The sequence below is a fragment of the Rhineura floridana genome, chromosome 10 (assembly GCF_030035675.1).
Source record: "Rhineura floridana isolate rRhiFlo1 chromosome 10, rRhiFlo1.hap2, whole genome shotgun sequence".
NCBI classification, from domain to species: Eukaryota; Metazoa; Chordata; class Lepidosauria; order Squamata; family Rhineuridae; genus Rhineura; species Rhineura floridana.
Genome location: NC_084489.1, coordinates 18,971,376 through 18,992,500, shown reverse-complemented (window position 1 = coordinate 18,992,500; position 21,125 = coordinate 18,971,376). Strand labels below are relative to the sequence as shown.

The window sequence follows — 21,125 nt, the reverse complement described above, 5'->3', positions numbered from 1 at the left end:
CAAAAATGTAATTCTCCATCTTTGGAGATGGCAGGTGTTGCCACCACTCACCATCTTAGTGAATACTAATAGAAATTGGTTTACAAAATAAATAAATTAGTGGGATGTGCATGTAATATCAACTGCAACAATACTTTTAGTGGTGCTGTTTGTAGATCAGGACCATTATGATTGAAAAGCAGTATAACTATCAAGCAAGCAAGCACATAAATATGTAAGCAAATGCCACAGGCAAAAATTAAAGATAGGTGAATACCCTTGTGCTCACCCCAGAAAGTATTTGTGCTCCCTGAATGTTCAATTAAATACTTGGAAAGCCTCTAAGGGGCTCTCTGACTTTTCAAATTAATGCTCAAAGCATGCAGTTGTCACTTCTCCTCTGGCCATTATACCCTCCCGCAAGGGCCACCCCCTCACCTTGGGGGCAGGGTAGCAGCTGGAGAAGGGCTCCAATGAAGACTGGTCGGGGGCCTATCCATATGGAAAAGATATGCAGAACATCATTTCCTGCCAGCAAACCATGGGGCTTGTAGTCTATCCCATGGAGCCCTAACAAGAAAATATGTTCTTCACATTATTGCCATACAAGTGGCTGTTGGCTATCCTTCCCCAAAGTGAGTTGTTTTTTGAACTTGCGGGAGGGGTAGCAACTGGCAGAGGACTTGGAGGTGTAGGGAGAATTCAGGAGGGACACTTGAAGTGGGCTACGTTTGCCTCAGTTCTGCACATATGAGCATGTGTGCTCATGTAAAACTCATACAGTGCTTTATTTATTGGCTTTTGGTATGAAGAAAACTGACAGTGACTGAGACACTGCATTAAAAGACGGGTTTAACATTGTTTATTTCAGACAAACAAACAAATGCCTATATAATGCAACAATGATCTAGCAAAAACAGATTAACTGAAAATCAGTCAGTCTAAACCACAACCTATTTATAAAACTCTGCAAGATACTGTTTGTTGGTTTGCTTTGATCAGGTAAGAGAACTACTGCTGAATCTGCTGCAATGTTATTCTTGGCACAACTGCAATTTAACATCTTTTTAAAAGGCTGGAAGCGGATCACTTATATATCTACAGCAAATATTTTTTAAATTTGCAACAAAACCAGTTTAAAGAAAACTGAAATCTTATCTACCCAGAAATAACTCGGCTAACAATATAATCTTGCATTCATTTACTTCAGTGTTCATTGCAGTGCAAAGCTACTTCAGCAGGTGGCAGCATAAGCAAATTAACTATTCCCCTTATCCATGCTATTTATAATCCAGGCCAAGTGTGTCAAAGGGGGGGGGCTGCCTGAGACGACTATGACGACGACTATGACGATGACTATGACTAATGGTCCTCCCCCCAAGTATTGCCAGACATAAATATGGTGAAGCACAAGCAAAACAGCTACCGGCAAAGTACATTCTTGCTCCAAAAAGGCAAATGAAATGTAGTGAAAGTGCCTTGTGAGCAGTAGAATAGTGGCAAATTCAGAAGTGCAGGGTCCTGTCATGTTAGTCATAGTCATGCCCCTCCCTCTTTTTTGCTGTGGAGTTGAGAATGACATCCTTGTTAATGCCTTCTCCCACAACAGACATCCCTAGGAGCCAATGAACATGAAAGGGGAGAGTGTTAGCTACTGAGAAGTCTCTTCTCAGTGGCTGACTCACCTGTTTTCACTCTGATTGCCTCCAATCAGTAGGAAAGGTCAAGGAAGCATGTTAGAATATTCTTCTCAGTGGCCAAGACACTCCACTTTCATGCTGATTGGCTCACAGGATGCGGGAGACACAGGAATCCTGCTGGAACCCAGCTCCAAAAAAAGGAAAGGGTCTAAGACCCCCTGGATGACTACACCCCTACTTGTGAGAACTAGGTAGTCACATGCAGTCATTTCTGCATTTCACTGGCACTAAGGATGGACAAATTTGTCAGTTGTGGTTTCTCCGTCCCCCATTTCTTCAATCTTAAGTTCAGTTCCCTACATTTCTGCATGTTTGCATTTAAAAAAAAGTTTATGAAAATCCTTCAGTATTTTAGTACACACTTCTCCAAATATACACATACAGTGCCTTGCAAAATTAGTCAAATCCCTGACCAATGCTCTCATATTACAAATGGTACATTGTAATTTTGTTCTGTATTATGCAGCCACAAGAGTGGCTGTATATTATAGCCAGTGTGGATTTTTCACATTCCGCAATGTTAAATTGAAAATATCCTCCTTCCCATTTCGATGCTTCCCATAAGCTCATTTCAAAACAAAACCTTACAAAACTTATAGTACTGAACTCAGAAATGCTTGCTTAACAACCCTCTAAATTTTCATGGTGATATACAAAACAGTCAGAGAGAATCGAGAGTTCAAAGTGTATAAAGCGACAGAGAAAAACCAGACCCTTTTTGGACTTTTTTTCTGTCAGAGTTCTCATAATCTGTTGAGATTCATTAAAAATCAGCAATGTTCATAATCCTGTTACTGACCTTGCCCCATACTTCAATTTCTGCAGTTTAAAAGTTACAAAAATGGCTGGCGGATTTTTAATTAATTTAATAATTTTTGCATTGAAGTGAATGATAATGCTGGGCATGCTCAGTAAGAACCAACTGTCAGTGTTCTAAAAGCCAGACTCACAGCTGCTTGGCTTGCCTAATTAGGGAGTCACACCCACACCAGACTTTGATTTCATGTGAGACAGTCATGGCTTCCCCCAGAGAATCCTGGGAAATGTAGTTTGTGAAGGGTGCTGAGAGGAGACTCTTTTTCCCCGGCAGAGCTGCAGTGGCCAGACTGGTTTAACAGTCAGCTGCTCTGACTGAAGCTCTGTGAGGGAACAGGGCATCTTCAAGCAACTCTGAGCACCCTTCACTAACTACACTTCCCAGGATTCTTTGAGAGAAGCCATGACTGTCCAAAGTGAAATAAAGGTCTGGTGTGGATGTGGCCAGGGGCAGCTTTGGTTTAAATTTGGGTGGGAGGCTACATGTGCCTGCTGTAGAATAAAAAGGTGAGGGAAAAGCTGAAAAGCAATGATACTGTTCACAATGTTTTCCTTTTGGAAAGGAAAGGGGCTTCCCCTCTGCCCAGTGCCCACCCACCCAATCTCCTCATCTCCCCCTCTTCCTACCCTCCCTGCCCCTCTCCCAGGTCAGTGTTGGACTACGACCTGGGAGACCAGGGTTTGAATCCCCACACAGCCATGAGCTCATTGGGTGACCTTGGCCCAGTCACTGCCTCTCATTATCAGAGGAAGGCAATGGTAAAACCACCTCAGAATACCGTTTACCATGAAAACCCTATTCATAGGGTTGCCATAAGTCGGGATAGACTTGAAGGCAGTCTATTTCCATTTTCAAACATGATTGCAGAGAAATAAATCCCATTGAACTCAAAAGGTATGCAACTGGTCAACCTTGCCCTTCCTCCTATCCCCTCCCTTTTGCCCCTTTCCTCCCCTCCCCTCCCCTCCCCCTCCAATCCCCTCCTCCCCATGGTCAGTTTTACCTATCTTAAGCATGATTGCACGGGAGTAAATACCATTGAACTCAATAAGCATGCAGATGATCAAACCTGGCTTTCCCCTCCTTCCCTTCTCCTCTCCCCTCCCTTCCTCCTCCCCTCCCCTCTTCCTTCTTCCTCATTCCTTGCCCACTCCAGCTGTCCCTCCCTCCCCCCCAGTCAGTTGATATTTTTAATAACTGGATGTTTTTCAAAGCACAGTGGGAAAATTATGAAATAGCAACAGGATTGGATGGCAAAGATAAAAAAGATTAGGGTTGCAACACTGCTATCAGTGATGGGAAAGAATGTCATTTGCTCCAGCAGCACCTTGATATTACAGCAGCAGACAGACAAGATCCTTGCAAATTGCTAGAAGGGCTTCAAAGGCATTTTGAACCTACTAGAAATGTTATATATGAACGATATCTCTTTAACAAATGTGCCCAAGAACCTGATGAAACTACAGATCAGTATGTTACTAAATTACGCAAAAAGGCAGATTCATGTGCATATAGCACTTTGAAAGAAGAATTGATTAGAGACAGATTGGTTATAGGCATTAAGGACAAGGGAGCACAGATGAGAATGCGCAGAAGGCCTGCCTTGACTCTACAGGAAGCCATAGACACATGCAAGGCCAGTGAACAAACCCCTGTGCAAATGCAAGAAATGCACCCTGCAGAAGCTGATAGCATGCATTATATCAGCAAAAATAAACATTCTAACATGCATATGCGATCATGCCAAAATAGTGCTGAGCCCAGAAGATTTCAAAGTGAGAGTTGTGGATACTGTGGCAAAATTCATGATCCTGGCAAATGCCCAGCATTTGGAACTATTTGCAGAAGCTGTGGTAAAAGAAATCATTATGCAAGAGTTTGCAAACAATCTAAACAGAAAAAATCTGCACAGCATGTGAAACAGATAGGCAATGATGATGTATACAGTAAGTCAGACGGTGCTATTTCCTACATGCATGACATCAAAACAGTGCATACTAAGACAAAAAAGTGGTTTGTCAAACTTGTATTAGCACCTTGCCCAGAAACTTTGCAGTCCTGGCTCAAGCAAGACACTGAATGTCAAATAGACAGTGGTGCATCTGTAAATGTAATGGGTTACAAGAGATTATCTTAATATTATGCAAGATGGAGAGGCAAAGCTATCACCATGCAAAACTAAGCTACATGATGGCACAATTCTCACACCACTAGGTCAATGTGTGCTGCAGGCAGAATATCAAGGAAAAAGATATCAGCTAGAATTCCAGATTGTGAATTCCAGGCAAAAGCCCTTCCTACCAGCAAGCACTAGTGAACGTATGAAACTGGTAACATTAAATACTACACAAGACATCCATACACTCAGACTTGAAGCCAACAGTACCTTGGCTATGGGACAAGTACAAGGTGGCATAGCAAAGGCACAAATTCTTACAAATTACCATGATGTCTTTGAGGGACTTGGCTGTCTTCCAGGCACCTTACATTTCAAAGTGGATGACACTGTGCAACCAGTGCAACATATGCCATGTAGAGTCCCTGTCACATTAAAAGAAAAAATCATAACTGCAATAAGGCAAATGGAAAAAGATGGAATAATTGTCAAAGTGACAGAACCTACCAAGTGGATAAGCAGCATGGTAGCCATAGAGAAACTTGGTAAACTTCGCATCTGTATAGATCCAAGTAATTTAAACAAGGCATTATTATGAGCTCACTACCAGATGCCCACCATAGAAGAAATCTTACCAGACCTTGCCAAGGCAAAAATATTCTCTGTCTTAGATGCAAAGGATGGGTATTGGCAAATTTTATTAGATGAAGAAAGCAGCCACCTTACTACATTTTGGACCCCAGAAGGACGTTATAGGTGGCTGAGAATGCCCTTTAGAATAAAACCAGCAGCAGAAGAGTATCAGTGCCGCCAACAAGATGCATTGGCAGGTCTCAAAGGAATCAGTGTAATTGCAGATGACATTTTGATGTATGGCTGTTGAGATTCAATGGAGAATGCCATAGCTGACCATGATCGCAACCTCATCTCTCTCCTGGAAAGGGAAAGAAAAGTCAATCTGAAACTCAATAAAAATAAGATGAGGCTATGACTGACAGCGGGACACCTCCTAACATTGCAAGGCTTACAACCAGATCCAGAAAAGGTGAGAGCTATCCAGCAGATGCCTAAGCCATCCAATACCAAATCTCTTCAGCAGTTACTGGGATTTGTTAATTATCTGACAAAATTTCTTCCTTGCCTTTCTGATGTTTTTGAGCCTCTCAGATGACTATTGGACATGGGTGCAACTTGGGTGATGCAGCCCTCCAACAGATCAAAGACTTGGTTACTAGACATCCCGTGTTGAAGTATTATGACATGAATGAAGATGTCACCATCCAATGTGACACCAGTGAAACCGGCCTGGGTGCTATACTTTTGCAAAAAGGACAGCCAGTTGTTTTTGCATCAAGGTCTTTATCACAGACTGAACGGCATTATGTGAAAATGGAAAAAGAATGCTTAGCAATAGTATTTGCTTGAGAAAAATTTGACCAATATATACGAGGTCAGAAATGCATTAAGGTTGACAGCGATCATAAGCCTCTAGAAGTTATTTTTAAGAAGTCATTGCTATCAGCTCCAAAACGCCTCCAATGCTATCCCTTGAAGGTACAATATAAAAAAGGAGTTGAGATGTATATAGCAGATCTCCTATCCAGAGCACCCTTGCCACATGACAGGCACATTGACAAGCAAGATTATGAGATACTCAATTCCCTTGAAAGCCAGACAAAAGGAACTAGAAAGCATTAATCAAGCTGTTTATACACCCATCTCACATTAAGGACTTCAAAGAGTCCAGGAGCATACTTTACAGGACAAAGAGCTGCAAGTATTGATCTCTGTTGTTTTAGCAGGTTGGCCATACACCCGGGACAAAGCTCCAGTGTCTACTCAAGAATACTGGAACTATCGTGATGAATTAAGTGTCCAAGATGGCATCATATTAAAAGGACACCAAATACTCATTCCAAAGGCCATGAGAAAAGACATATTATCAAGAATACATTGCAGTCATTCTGGAATAGAAGCATGTTTGCGGAAAGCTAGAGATGTGGTATACTGGCCAAACATTACTAATGACATCAGAGACCTTGTACGCAACTGTGATGTGTGTGCTGGGTTCCAAGCCAGTCAGCAAAAAGTACCATTGGTGATACACGGCATTCCTAACAGACCATGGAGTAAGGTAGGGATGGACCTTTTCACAGAAAATGGCAGCAATTATCTCATTCTGGTAGACTACTATTCAGACTTCTGGGAAATGGATAAACTGCCAGATATGACATCAGCAACTGTAATAGAAAGCATCATGAACCACTTCAGCAGACTTGGCATACCTGACTGTGTGACTTCAGATGGTGGACCACAGTTCACTTCCAAAGAATTTGCCACATTTTCAAAAGACTGGGAATTTCACCACATAATATCATCTCCCTACAACAGTCAGTCTAATGGCAAAACTGAATCAGCTGTCAAAATGGCAAAAACTCTATTAAAGAAAACAGCAAGAAATAAAGAAAACATATGGCAAGCTATCCTGAAGTGGAAAAATACTCCAACTGCTGGCATGAATAGCAGCCCAGTGCAAAGACTTATGTCCAGATGCACACAATCCTTTCTACCTACAGCTCTTGCATTATTGAAATCCAAAATTGCAATGAAAGTCACAGATCACCTGCAATACAAACGCAATGAAACTAAAAGCTATTATGACAGGGATTCAAAAGAGCTACCATCTCTGCACACTGGAGATTCTGTACATGTCCAATTATTTCCTCAAGACAAGACATGTCCTTGGATGAAAGGAACATGCATGGGACAAATAAATCCCGATACTTATATTGTTGAAGTCAGTGGGCGCTCATATCGACGGAATTGTAAGTTCATTCGCCTAATGAGTCCTCAGGGACTTAAAGACACCTCAGATGTGGTGGATGATGATATACAGGATAATTCCATCATTCTATGCACTCATGAAGATGCACACCATACTCCAGGCCTTGAACCACAAAATAAAGAGACACATGTGACTGTATCACCAACACCGAACAGTGACCATGTCAAGAGCCCATGTACCCACAATCATATCAAACCACCTAAACGATACACAGATTTTGTATTAGATGACTGATAGGCAGTTTAATTATCAGTCATTCAGAACCAGCACTACTTTCACGTTAATTGTTTAGTTCGAGAAGTTATACTTATGTTGTTTGTATGTTCTTATAACAAATATGACATTGGGGATGTTATAATAGGTAGCAGTTCCATGCAGCAGAGGGAACTGCATGGAAACTGCCATGGGACTTCCGGGAAGGGTGACTTCGCTTGTGCCTGCTTTTGAGACGGGCTCCCACCTCAAAAGAAGCTTATTCAGATATAAATCAGTCAGAACATTTTTATTTTGACTGATGAAATTTCTCCCGGGCAGGGAGAAACGTAGAGATCAACCTCAAAAGCCTGTTTTTGTTGGGAGGACTGGATTTCATTAATTTATGAGAAAAGGTCCAGCCAGCAATGCCGGACGGACTTCCGAACAAGCTCTATCTGTTTAATGCGATACGTTTATCTTTTCTTCAAAGAGAAAACAGACTAACAGGCAAGCACCCTTCTTTCTATTATTTTTTTTACTTGGTTTAAATTGTTGCAGCAAAAAGAGATTTGTCAATTTAATCAGCTTTAAAGAGCTTCTGGGTGAGCTATAACTCTTCTCTGTTATTCACGAAATTAACAGCTTATCTCTGTTTCTATTGCCAAAAGCTGTCCTGGAAGTGCATTCTAAAGATATACACAGAAGAGGGATTTCTATTCCGAGGAACATTATATTGTCTGGGACTATTCTCTTTTTGGTCTATTTTATTTTGACGAATCTGCTTCTTCACGACGCCGCTAACTGTTTTGATGCTGGGAACTAAATTTGTTTTGTATTCTTGAACATAGAGAGATAAGGCAGGCTGCTCTGTTTATACTGTGATGTCATCAAGCCTGGAATATTAACCCAATTGTTGCTGAAATAAGAAGTGGTTCTTCTTTATTTTTGTTTTGCTTTGTTTTCGTGGTTTTAAAAAATGGCAATCAAGAAAGTGGCTGAGAATCTGGAAGTAATTATGTTTCAGAAAATAATGCATGAGATTGAGATAACGAAACAAACCCTGCGACAGGGCAGTAAGGAGTTGAAAATTGAACTGAGCAAAATGACGCAGGAGCTTAAAGAAATAGGGGATCCTGTGAGAGAGGAGAAGGAGATCAGAGATGAGAAAAGAAAAAATAAAGGGAAGATACAAGCCCTGGAGATTGGAACAAATGTGGAATTGGAAAAAGATCTGGAGTTTATGGATATTAGAAATAAAATCTACTGTTTGGAATTTAACGTTATCTCTGAAGAAATTAATGAAGATATTAGAGATAAAGTTATCAATGGCTTGGATAATCTTCTGGACTGGAATGACGTGATGGAGCTTGATATAGAGAAAATCTATGGAATTAACAGCAGCCATGTGACAATGGAAAAACTCTCAAGAGATGAGCCAGTGCATTTTGTAAAAAAGAAGAACAGAGATATGACTTTACAACAATATTTCAGCAACTTATTCAGAATTGATGGCAAGAAAATATTTGGGATAGAGGAAATTCCCATCAGACTCTTATTATATGACTATGGCTATGACAGCAAGATTATTATGGAATACTGATAATGGAAGATTGGACACTGAAATTACTGGACTTAACAGGACTATTGAAGATGGAAGATGGAATTAATAGGGATAATGGAATAATGGCTATTGAAATTATTGGACCTAACAGATTTTGATGAGATGGATTAATCGATATGTTTATTTGGACTATGGTTATGACAATAAGATTACTATTATTATTAACGAGATGGATTAATCGACATGTTTATTTGGAGAAAAATTGATAGATATATTTCTTAAAGAATTGAAACCTCTCTTTGACTTTTTGTGGAAAGAATAAAGTAATGTTTATGAGATTTGATGATTAATTAAGATAACTACTGGAGGAAAGTGATTTTATAATATAATTTAAGAGACAGGATTGTTATATATTGTAGACCTATAACTGATTTGATCTGCGACAAATGGGAAGTCAACATTTTATTTTTTTGTTTAATCATTTTTGTTTTGTTTTGTTTTTTGTCTTTGAATGTTTTATGATTTTGTTTTGTATGTTTTATGAAAATTTGAATAAAAATTATTGTAAAAAAAAAAAAGAAACTGCCATGGAGATCTGGAGGCTGCGCTCTAGTGTAAAGATCAGGTGGGAGGAGCCTGAGCAAGCATGGTAGATCTTGTAAGCATTCTCTTAATAAAGCTTCAGTTATAGCAAGCAGGTTTCTGTCTTCCCTCAGCAAAGAAAGCACTATTAAAACAATTTCCCTTCAGCTCCACAACCTGACCAATGATCCTTCAACAGTGGAGGTTTTATCCTGACAGTGTGACAGCAACTTTAATGGTTCATAGGTGGAGGCCAATGGTAAGGCAATTGTGTCCTCGATAGGGCAATTTCTTTCATCTGTGTAAACTGGGAGCTTCCACAGCAGAGGGGTTGAATACTAAATGCAAGCAACATGTTTCAGTTTTTTATGTTTCTTACAAACATTTCCCAACATAAAACCAATGTCATCTTACAATAATTGATTTTGAGTTTCAATGTTTCAAAATAAAATATACAGAATGAAATTACAATGCACCATTTGTAATTCACTAATACAAGAGCATTGGTCAGGAATCTGACTACTTTTGCAAGGCACTGTATTCTATTATTTCCCCTAAAACACACTTTTGCAAGCAATTTCTGAGATAATGCATTTTTGTTATTTTCACTAATATATGCATTTTTATGCATATTCCTCTAATATATGCTTTTCCCCCTACACATTCTTTTGGTTGGAGAACTGCATTGCAAAATTCAAAGAAGTGCAAATTTTGAAGGATAGATGCATTACAGTCTGCCTATAATTTGAGGAAGTACAAGTTAGGTAGCTTCACATTAAAACGCGGATTGAATGGAATTTTGCCACTGTATGTGTCTCCTTTCACACAAATAATTAAAGGCCTTGCTATGGCTTTGAGCAAGTGAATTCAAAACTAAGGCAGCACTTCTCTCATCTCCCATAATCCTTTCCTTTTCACATCTGGTACCCACATCAGTACTACTTCCCAAAAATGGCAGGGTAAGATTGCATAGCACCTGTAGTACCAGCAGAGGATAGACTGTATGGCTTGGGAGATAGACAGGCAAAAGATAGAGAATAGGCAATGGAAATCAAAACCTTGGTCAGCACACTCTGAGAGCTTTACACAGGACTAGGTTAACCAGCATGTCCTCAGTCTGGGAGCTAATAACTTGGCATGTTGCTCCAAATGTTGTCTGAAGTGTACTGAGGGCTGAAATAGTCCTGCAAGGGGATGTGTCCCCCTAGAACCCATGCCCCTGAAGAGCTTTATTCCCAGTTAATGGGTTCATGCTCTGTTCCTGCAATTTATGCTCTGGTAGTGCTGTAAGTTTGCTGTCCTTTTGGACTGGTGCAGTTGTGAAAGTATTATTGATTGATTGATTGCCCTTCACACCTAGAGGTTCCAGGGCAGGTTACAACAACCTTAAAATACTGTGTTAAAAACAATGAAAAAGAACCAGAGTCACAAAATAGGGTGGGTTCTAAAAATATATGTCTCAGGTGTCAAAGGCCATGGTACAGAGATGCATCTTTAGTATTCACCTAAAGCTGTACAGTGAGGTTGCCAGATATTCCACAACTTAGGGGCCACCACAGAGAATGCCATCTTCCGGGCCATCACCTTGAGCTTCTGAGGGTGGTGGAAGTACTAAAAGGGACCCCTCTGCTGATCTCCAGAGCTGCAAATGGTTCTGGGGAGGAGTCATTAGTCTGAAGATGTAGGCAAGGAAACCTCCATGAGAGCAATGGATAGAAGTATCATGATCCCTTGAGGTTCTTTCTCCTTTTCACAAGTTGACATCTCTGGCAGAAAAATTGCTTAGTGAGTGCTTTCCGAGATGGCCCAAGGAAAGGTTCTGTCCCATTCGCAGAGTCACAGGACTGTTCTGCTGATGTAGAAGTGTCTGGATCTTTGCCCTGGGCTACAACACATCTCCATTAGAAAAGTGCCAATAGCATCACTGCCCCCTAATGAGAAACTGGGGTCTGGACTGTTGCCTTTGTTCCTCTCACTCTGAGAAGGACTATCCTAGGCCCAAGGGACTGTAGAAATGTTGGTACTGAAAATGAACCTTGAAGGACACTTTCAGGCATTTGTACCATATTTTTAGAAGCAATAAATCAGGAATTGACAACATGGTACCCTTGAGATGTTGAACTATAACTCTGATCGTACCTGACCATTAGCCACACTGGATGGGGTGGATGGAAGCTGTAGTCCAACAACATCTGGAGGATATCACACTGGGTCCCCCTGCAATGAATGTTTCTCAGTCCTGATTCAATATGAATTCTAACAATGTAATCAGGCAATATAATTTTAGCTCATTAAACAGGAACAAAACATTCCAAATGGATGTAACTACTGGAAGAAACAAAAGGTTGTATAAAAAAATGACACAAGCCCAACACAGTGCTATTAGGGCTGAACATCAATGTTATGCATATCTAATTTCTTATAATCAAGACTTATGAAAAAAATTGTACTTTGTTCCCTGTTTTACTGTTAAATACTGGACACTACTGTTAAATGTAAGAACTGTGAGTCCTCCCAGCTTGAATAAATACTCTTGAGTTGGATCCAGACTAAGTTAGTTGGATCCAGACTGATTGAGCTCCCACTGAAATAAATGGGACTTTACATAGTTGACTTTAATGAGACTTAAGTTCAGCTAACTTAGGCTGCAGTCCAACACATATCTACTCAGAAGTAAGCGCCATTGGGTTCAATGGGACTTACTCCCAGGTAAGTGTGTACTGGATTGCGACCTTAGACTGGATCCAGCCCCTGTAAACATAACCCACAAACCTGCAGTAATAACTCTTTCTTTGAGGAAGGCAGGGGAAATCAGAATCATAGCACAGCAACGTTGGGCCTGTAAGGCCATCGAGACCAACCCTCTGCTCAATGCAGGAGTCCATCTTAAGGCATACTCCACAGATGGCTGTCCAGCTGCCTCTTGAATGCCTTCAGAGTTGGAGAGCCCACACCTCCCTAGGAAATTGGTTTTACTGTAATACTGCTCTAGCAAGTTTTTCCTGATGATCAGCCGAAATTTGGTTTCCTGTAACTTGAGCCCAAGCCCATTGAAGTCATTTAGATTCTTCACCCATGAATTAATCTTCCTGTTAATAAAAGCATTTGTTGGGACAATGCACAGTATATGGATGGGGCTGCTTGTACATGCAACTTCTACCTGATCTATGTGCCTGCAGCCAGCAGACTATTTAGGCCATCATCCAAATATTTCAAAATATATTCTTTTTCAACAAGGAAAATGTTAAGATATGAAGAGTCCACAGAAGAGCAGAGATTTAAAGGCCAATTCCCAGGCAGAAATTTAGCATTCTATCCTAGAGCATATTGTTTCTCATTTTTTTCTGTATCTGCAAACTCTTTGGTAGCAATGTTTGGCATTAGTGTAATTAGATTGTTTTAAAAGTTCATAGCTTAGATTGTTGTACTGCAATAGAAGATGAGGTATGAACTCACCTAAACAAATAACAAATATATTTTGATACATTGGTATGACATCCTATATCCCTTTTAAATCTCATTGGTTCAAATCTGATTCCATGGAAGCCAAGCAAGGCTGAAACTCATCATGTTTTAAAGTGTGAACATTAAACTGAAATACTACTTTCCATTTCTATTTACAAATATTCACATTTGAATTCACATTTGCGGCCCTGGGCTCCTGCTGGGAGGAAGGGCGGGATATAAATCGAATAATAAATAAAAATAAATAAATTCATGCTGTGCATATTCTGAAGTTTATTGAATATGTAATATGAAATATTATTGAAGTTTCAAGCTTTATTTAGAATATTTGTTTCACTTCCATAGTCTATGGCACTAACATAGCCATTAATGTAAATGAACCTATTACTCAACAGAATTTCTTATGCTAAGTCAATGCGCAATGCCAGGGTTGTTTGAAGTACTGGAGCCTCTGTGTGAAGTCACAGCTAATGAATATAGCTTGAGCATCAAATACTAATAATGTTCTTGTAATGAACTCAACATGTACTTATTTGCAAACTAAAAATTATTCATGAAAACAATCTAATGGTATACTACCAATTGAAAATAAATGTGTGAAACAAATACATTGCTTCTGCTTGAGTTCTGGTGTCTGCCAAGTACTGTTTTCAAATGCAGGTAGACCAGTTCTTCTCCACAATGTTCTTTCATAGAAATGGCATTACAACTTCAACCTGAAAATGCTTCTTTGCTTAATTTTAAATCTAACCCCCAATAAACCCATATACTGTAGTGATTCAGAGTGCCCTGCAGTCAACTTAAGCTGATACTGTATATAAGCCTACATTAATCAGCTTAAAACCAAGTAGTTTGGCTGAGCTCAGTTGTGGATTGTTGGCACTGACACTTTGGAATTCCCTCTTAAATATTAGACATCTGTTATCTTTTCAGTGCCTATTGAAGACCTTCCTCTTTCAACAAGCCTTTTCAGTAGAGACCTTATCCCAGTCTGTGTCTGTGCTGGAATTACTTTTTAAGATTTTTTAAAATTGTCTTTTAAAGATGTTTTAAAGATGTTTTGTTTTAATATATTTTAAAGTCTTTTGTTTAAGATTTTTAAAGTGCTTTTAGTGTTTTTGTTTGCTGCCCTGAGCTCCTTTTGAGAGGAAGGGTGGGAGAGAGATAAATAAATAAATAAATAAATAAATAAATAAATAAAGGTAGAATTAAATGCAGGCTTACTGAGATGTTTTCCAATTCTGAAGAGCATATTTGTCATGGTACTGGCAGAATGGGGTTGGGGCAGCAAGATGGCAGAGGAGGAGGAAGACTTTTGGACTGATGCTTCCCATGTTGAGTTGTCAGGCGTGCAAAACTCTGAGAACTCTATTGCTCTGGACAGTGACTGTTCCACTCATGAAGCCCTGGTTCCCCATGAGGAGGCCAAGCCTAGGTTGACATCCTGCCTGAAGCTCTCCTCTACCCATGCCCACTGTTTCCTCCCCAGTACATCGTGCCTCCCTCTGACGAGGAGGGTTGTGCTGAGGCAGAGCGGCCGCCCTTACCTCACTCACAGAGGCACCAGTACCAGCAAGAACGATGTGCGCCAAAAGCTCCCCTGAGGCAGAGCTGTTGGGCGCTCGCATGCTCCCAGCAGTGACACTCAGTTCACACAAGTAAGGTGCCTGCCCAACCTTACTTAAACCAGGTGAGGGGGCAAGACTAGTTGCTGCAACAACTTCTTAATGCAGTGTAGTTGTGTCTAGCCAAGCCTAGTAATGATGCTGAACCCTGTGTAACCTGTAAGCTGATTCATTAAGCGCTCTGAACAGAACTCTCTCAATAAACCTATTAAAAAAAAGAACAGTTCCTTGTTTGTGACTGACTTCAGGGTGTTCGGGCAGGACAATATTTGACACTTGCATTGGCAGAGAATTCTGAGGAGGATTGACCTCTCAGTGTGAATAGTGTATAACATTTTATACTTACATACATAGCCTCTCTCAACTGAAGACTGCTAAGTGCTTCTTAAAGATGATTAGTTAGGCTTTGCAAAACAGTGAAGAACTGTGTGTGCAATGGTAAATGGGGCAATTAAGATTTGGAGTAATGCTTGAGCCAGTGAATCTGAAGGAATCTGATGCTCCATGGCTAGCAAGCCAGATATTAAGATTGCTTGATCTCAATTAACGTGATCAAAGCATTCCATATTAATAGAAAGAAGTGTACACCATCTGTCTAGTCCTTTAGAAGCAGGTGAGAATTAGACCTTATGTGCCTGTGAAACTTAAATATCACACATTAGCTTTATGCATCCTTCAAATTAGCAATTCACTTGTTAACAATACTACATTTGCTTTTATTCCCTCACTTGCTGTCCTCAGTAGTGCTTTTAAAAAGCCCTTGTTTCCATTCTTGTCTCTTCCTGATGTGTTGCATTCAGAACAGCACCCATCACAGATAATCACAGCATACCCTGCTCAAATACGTCTTTGACAGAAAAAGCCCACGGGCTTCAGTTGTTATATAGTTTTATGAGCATAGCCACACAAACACAGAGAACTAAAAATAGATTGCTAAATACCTCAATAAAGCAGACTCTGGGTATCACAGATTTTCAATTAAGCCTTAAAAGTTTTAAGATCTCTGACAGTGAGTTCAGATAATATATTGTTTCTCAGAAATAAAACTAATGAATACATACTGAAGCTTGAATAAGAGAAATTGACAACATGCCTGGTTTCTTTTTTTGGCCTATGAAGATGAAGGCTTTTCCCGTTGATCATTGATTTTCTCTGCCATCTTCTTGCCATTCCACAACCTTCCAGCCTTCCATTAATTGTGGTGTTTAATCTAAGCCTGTACATGCACAATACCATTTATTAAATTGAAAGCAACTTGCTCTCTTCTGTGGCTAAATAGCCTAATGTGTTCACCAGAGGGCTATACAAAATAAATAATGATTTTAAAAAACTATTTACAAAGAAGGCATGCTGCGGTTCAAACACCATACCTTACTGCAAAATGTAAGTGCCATCCTGGGCCCAGTAATGCCAAGTTGACTCCAAAGAAGTTAAATGTCAGGATCCAAAAGACATGCTTAAGTGGGATTTTTGTCTCTCTTCCCGCTCCATGACATATCACAATCTGTTTTTAAAACTCTGCTAGGTTTCAGAAGTGCTTTGTCATGGGAAACTGCTGTTCATGGTGTATATGTATAAGGCTCTTTGGATCCTGACCAATATCTATGGAAATCAATGTGCTAAAATGCAATATGGAGAAAAACCAAACCAACCCGACTGTGTTCATTGCTGTGCATAGATTATCCAGTCTCTCTCTTACTTTGGTAGAAGGCTTGCCTGACAAATAGTAGGGCAAAAGTTTAATTTTCACCAGCATTTCCTTTTAAATAGCCAAACATAAGAAAAAAACTTTCTTTTTCCATATTCTTCACCTAATCTAATGGATGTCTCTATTTTCCTTAAGAGGCATCTGTAATATGGATTCTAATAAAGACCATAACTTCTGCTTAGTTGGTTTGTTTCAAACCAGATGTAATGTAAACAAAGGTTTCTGTTACTTCAATGTCCTATTAAATGGTAAGATAAGAACTACTAATATACAACATAATAGAATCATGTGTTCAGTCATATGATGAAATAACAAACCAAATGTTTTCCAACTGTTAAGTTCCCGTAAATAAATGTGTTCCCATATATTCCTTGCTTATCCTATTTCTGTTATTTATATCATGGAGTACCAAACAATACAGTAGGGCCCCGCTCATACAGCGGGTTAAGTTCCAGACCCCCGCTGTAAAGCAAAAACTGCTGTAAAGTGGATCCCATTGACTTACATTGACCAAAATGGCACCCGGCGGCAAAAAACCGCCGTAAAAGCGGAACAAGCGCTGTAAAGTGGGGCCTTTCTCAATTCACAACCGCTGTATTAGCGGAACACTGTAAAGCGAAGCGCTGTAAAGCGGGGCCCTACTGTAGTGTCCTACACAAATGGAATAAGCCATCCGTTACATGTGTGCACAGAATAGGGTTCTGTAAAATGTGTAGTAATAAGTCCTATATACATCAGTAGATGTAAATGCTGAGGATCTTTCACTGGGAACAGTGCTGTTGTGCTCAGGTACTACTTGTAGGCTTCCCAAAGGCATCTGGTTGGCCACTGTGAGAAGGGGATGCTGGACTAGATGAGCCATTGGCCTGATACAGCAGGACTCTTCTAACGTTCTTATGATAATTTTATAAAAAGTTAAAAGAAAGAACATTCACAACTCTCAGTCACCTCATAATATTAATTGCTACAATAAACATCCAACACTGCCCCCTCTCCAAGCTCATGATATGAACATTTCACCAAAATTCTTCAAAGGGCTGTAGCTTAGTAGTAGTAGACCGTTTGCCTTGCATGCAGAAGGTCCCAGGTTCAATTCCTGGCATCTCCAGGTAGGGCTGAGAGAGACCCCTGTGTGAAATCCTGGAGAGCTACTGCCAGTCAATGTAGACAATACTGAGCTAGATAGGTCAATGGTCTTGATTCAGTAAGGCAGCATCCTATGTTCCCAACCTCTTCTCATTTTCCAGGAGAAATTTTTCCAGGAGAGATTTCCCAGGAGAGATCATACCCCTCTCTGCTATGAATGGCCAAGAACTCTGAAATCATCAGAACAGTTCTACTTTGGTCCTGTTATGTTCAAAAGAATCTAAACAATGATCTGCCATGACATCAATGTAATGTCATTAAAATAACTATATGACATCATGTTTTGTGACAGTGCTGTATAAGTTTATGAGACCCACTCGCACATTGGTGAAGAAAGGGTTAACTGCTTTGAACATGTCAGTTTGAAGGATTATTTTTTATCAACATAAAATATACCATAAAAGACACGATGTAGACTTCTTTTGTTTTTTCCTCCCCAATCCTGCATCACACTTTACTATCGTTTGTCAGATCTTCCATAACTGTCTAGCACGCTATAAAGACTTTATGCTGAGAAAATAACCCAAGGGATGTGGGAACAGTCTTGAATATAACATGATGTATAAGTAGTGCTCCATGACTGTTAAATTTACCCAGGGAAAGAGAACAAAGAAGCAATTTTAAGAGCCAGCATTTTAAATTGAATGTTGAGTTAACACATTAAAATCTGAGAAAAGAGAGTGCAACAACTCAATAACACCACATCAGCTCTCAGAGTAGCAGTAGTTTACACTAAGCCTCGCTTTCCTCAAAGCCAAATTTAGGCTTGTTGCCAGTAAAAATCTCTATCCTCAGCTATGAACACAAAGGCCACTACTGCTGCTTGGCTTTCCTCGCCATTAAGTACTCCTGTCCAATTCTGTTGTTTCCAGTGCTTTGACTCTTGCTTTATGAACAGAATCAGGACACAGTTCCCTACCCTTTGTACAAAACAGCACTTTGAGTTCTGGTGCCAGTTTCCTATATTTATACTATTTAACATTCCAACATGCATTCATCTTCTTTGTTCCTACGTGTCAGTTTTCAAGTAGCTGAGAAGAGTGTAATGGGTCGGATTTGGTAGCTCACCCATAATGTGTACGATCCCCTGCAACTCCCTGGGAAAGTCAGCATACTCTGATCCAAGGCAGTAACAGATGTCAGGCCACTGCTGCTCTTGGATCGTGGCCATTCAAAACCAGCCTCCACTTGCTCTAGCTTGCTCTTCTGCTTTCTTATAATCTGTAGCACATTGAAAAGGAAATGAGAGAGGATTTGATTTAAAGCATTACCATGGGAGCTATACCACTCTGATTTAGGGCTGAGTCATCAAGATGTGAAACAGAAGCCTTAGAATTGCCTCTTCTTTTTCTCTGGTTCCTCAAAGGCTGATTTTGGCAGCTTGCATGCATTTCTACTATTATCTGAAATGAATTCACTAAAGAGCCCAAGAGTGAATTATAGCAAGACACGTGCACTAGAAATTTACCTCAAGGCACATACAGAGACATATGTGAAATGCAGGAAGAGGGCTAAAATGTTAGGTGTTCATTTTACACAATGTTTGTGCAGTCTTAGCCACTGAAACAGATTTAATGGAGGCATTTTATATAAGTAGTACAGTAGGGCCCCGCTTTCCGGCGTTCTGCTTTCCGGCGTTCCGCTGATGCGGCAGCTTTCAGTCAGGGGAAATTCTCCATTTTAAAGCCGATTTTGCGGTTTTTCAGCATTTTCGAGTCATTTTTGCGCGACGTGACCCACTATAGTCAATGGGTTCCACTTTATGGCGATTTCCGCTTTACGGCGGGGGCCTGGTCCCTAACCCACCATATAAGCGGGGCCCTACTGTATAGGTACTGAAGTTTCTTGAATGATGTAAATAAGGAAGGGCAGTAAGCACAGTAACCATTTTGTTAAATACTTTCCCCTGGCCCTGCCTCAGTAGTCCTACCACAGTCCTACCACTGCTCCCCACGTTCAAGGCCCAGGCCCTTGAGCCAAGCTCCTGCAGCCGCCCGACATGAATCATCATCATCATCAGCAGCAGCAGCAGCAGCAGAAGCCCAGGGAGCAGCAGCTTAGTGAACCCGAGATTATGGAGATGGAAGAGTTAGGAAATATAGAATATGTCCGTGTCAGCAGCCTCCTCCTCCCCCTCCTCGGGCCTGGTGTCAGTGCTGCCTCCGGTGCTGGCGTGTCCTCGAGGCTGCAACCTGGAGTTCGTGATGCAGTGGGCATTGGTGAGGATGGGCCAAGGCTCCTTGCAGGACTTCAACATGGTCCACTCCAGCTTCATCTCGCGCCACCACCTGGAGCTCGCCTTCCACGCCCTGCACTTCTACCTACGCTGCCTCGGCAAGAACGGTGTCCTTGTTGATGGCGCCTTCCAGCGCAGGGGCAGCCCGGGCCTCCAGCTGCCCCTGCATCCCTCTGTTCACCATTTTTGGGATCCTCTGGGAAGCTTGTGAGACTTTGGGGGCGATTTGTGTGTGTTGGACCCTGGGTGAGAGCCAAGGTGGATGGGTGGAGTCCTGGGTGAGAGCCAGGAGGTTGAGAGATGTTGAGTGAAGAAGTGCAAGGCAAGTGTTTTAATATTTATTAATTTGTATTACGTATGCATTTGTATTGTGGTTTTATTGTATATTTTTATAATATTTGCTGCTGTTTTATCTTCTGTACACCACTTAGAGATTTTTATATATATTAAACAGTATAGAAATGGCTTAAATAATAATAATAATTTTAATTTAATAGATATTATAGTGTTCTACAACTGCTATCGAGGAAAGACAGCAAAGAAGCAATTTTAAAAGCTAGTGTTCTTCTATGATTTCTCTCTCCATGCTTACATTTCTCATTGGGTTTTGTGTGTAGTGCAGGGATAAGTCCAAGCACATGTTGTTCTACACAGCTACAAGGCCCTTACTGCAATGCAGCACTGACTTCATGTATAGAGTCAAACAGACCATGAAGAGGTTAGAGAAACAGAGCAAAATATACTCCTAACTTAGAATCCTTTCTAGAGAACAGACAGATCCTACAATAACAAATTGGTTGTCCCTGATGTAAACAACAAGGGGGGGGGGAGGAAACAGTGTTTACTACCAGAGCTCAGAGGGGAAAAAGTAATCAGACAGATACACCCACTTATGCAAAACCCACCAACCAAAGCCACCACCAGCATCACATTACTGGACAGAATGACTGGGGGAGGGGCTTATGTGCCCAACAAATAGCACAACATACCCTCCTTCTGAATTATGTGAAGTTCAGAATACAGACTATTATTTACTCTGTAGTTTACTATGTAAAGACTATTTCCATTAGAGGAGAGTGAGCTATGGAGATGCCACGGAATTTTTTATATCCTGACTTTTACAGCTTCAAGTCAAGCTTATTACAGAGAA

The 21,125-nt window shown here is 40.5% G+C and overlaps 1 protein-coding gene across 6 annotated transcripts in view; it reads right to left on the bottom strand.

Moving 5' to 3' along the window:
* MYRIP (myosin VIIA and Rab interacting protein) overlaps nt 1–21,125 on the bottom strand; it is a 377,908-nt gene that overhangs the window by 69,514 nt on the left and 287,269 nt on the right. For 5 of the 6 annotated variants that reach the window (XM_061587554.1, XM_061587553.1, XM_061587556.1 and 2 more), the window contains one exon: nt 18,808–18,960. The exons of the other annotated variant lie outside the window; for it this stretch is intronic. In XM_061587554.1, the coding sequence (XP_061443538.1) occupies nt 18,808–18,960 (153 nt within the window). The remainder of the gene's footprint in view (nt 1–18,807; nt 18,961–21,125) is intronic. 6 annotated transcript variants of the gene reach the window in all.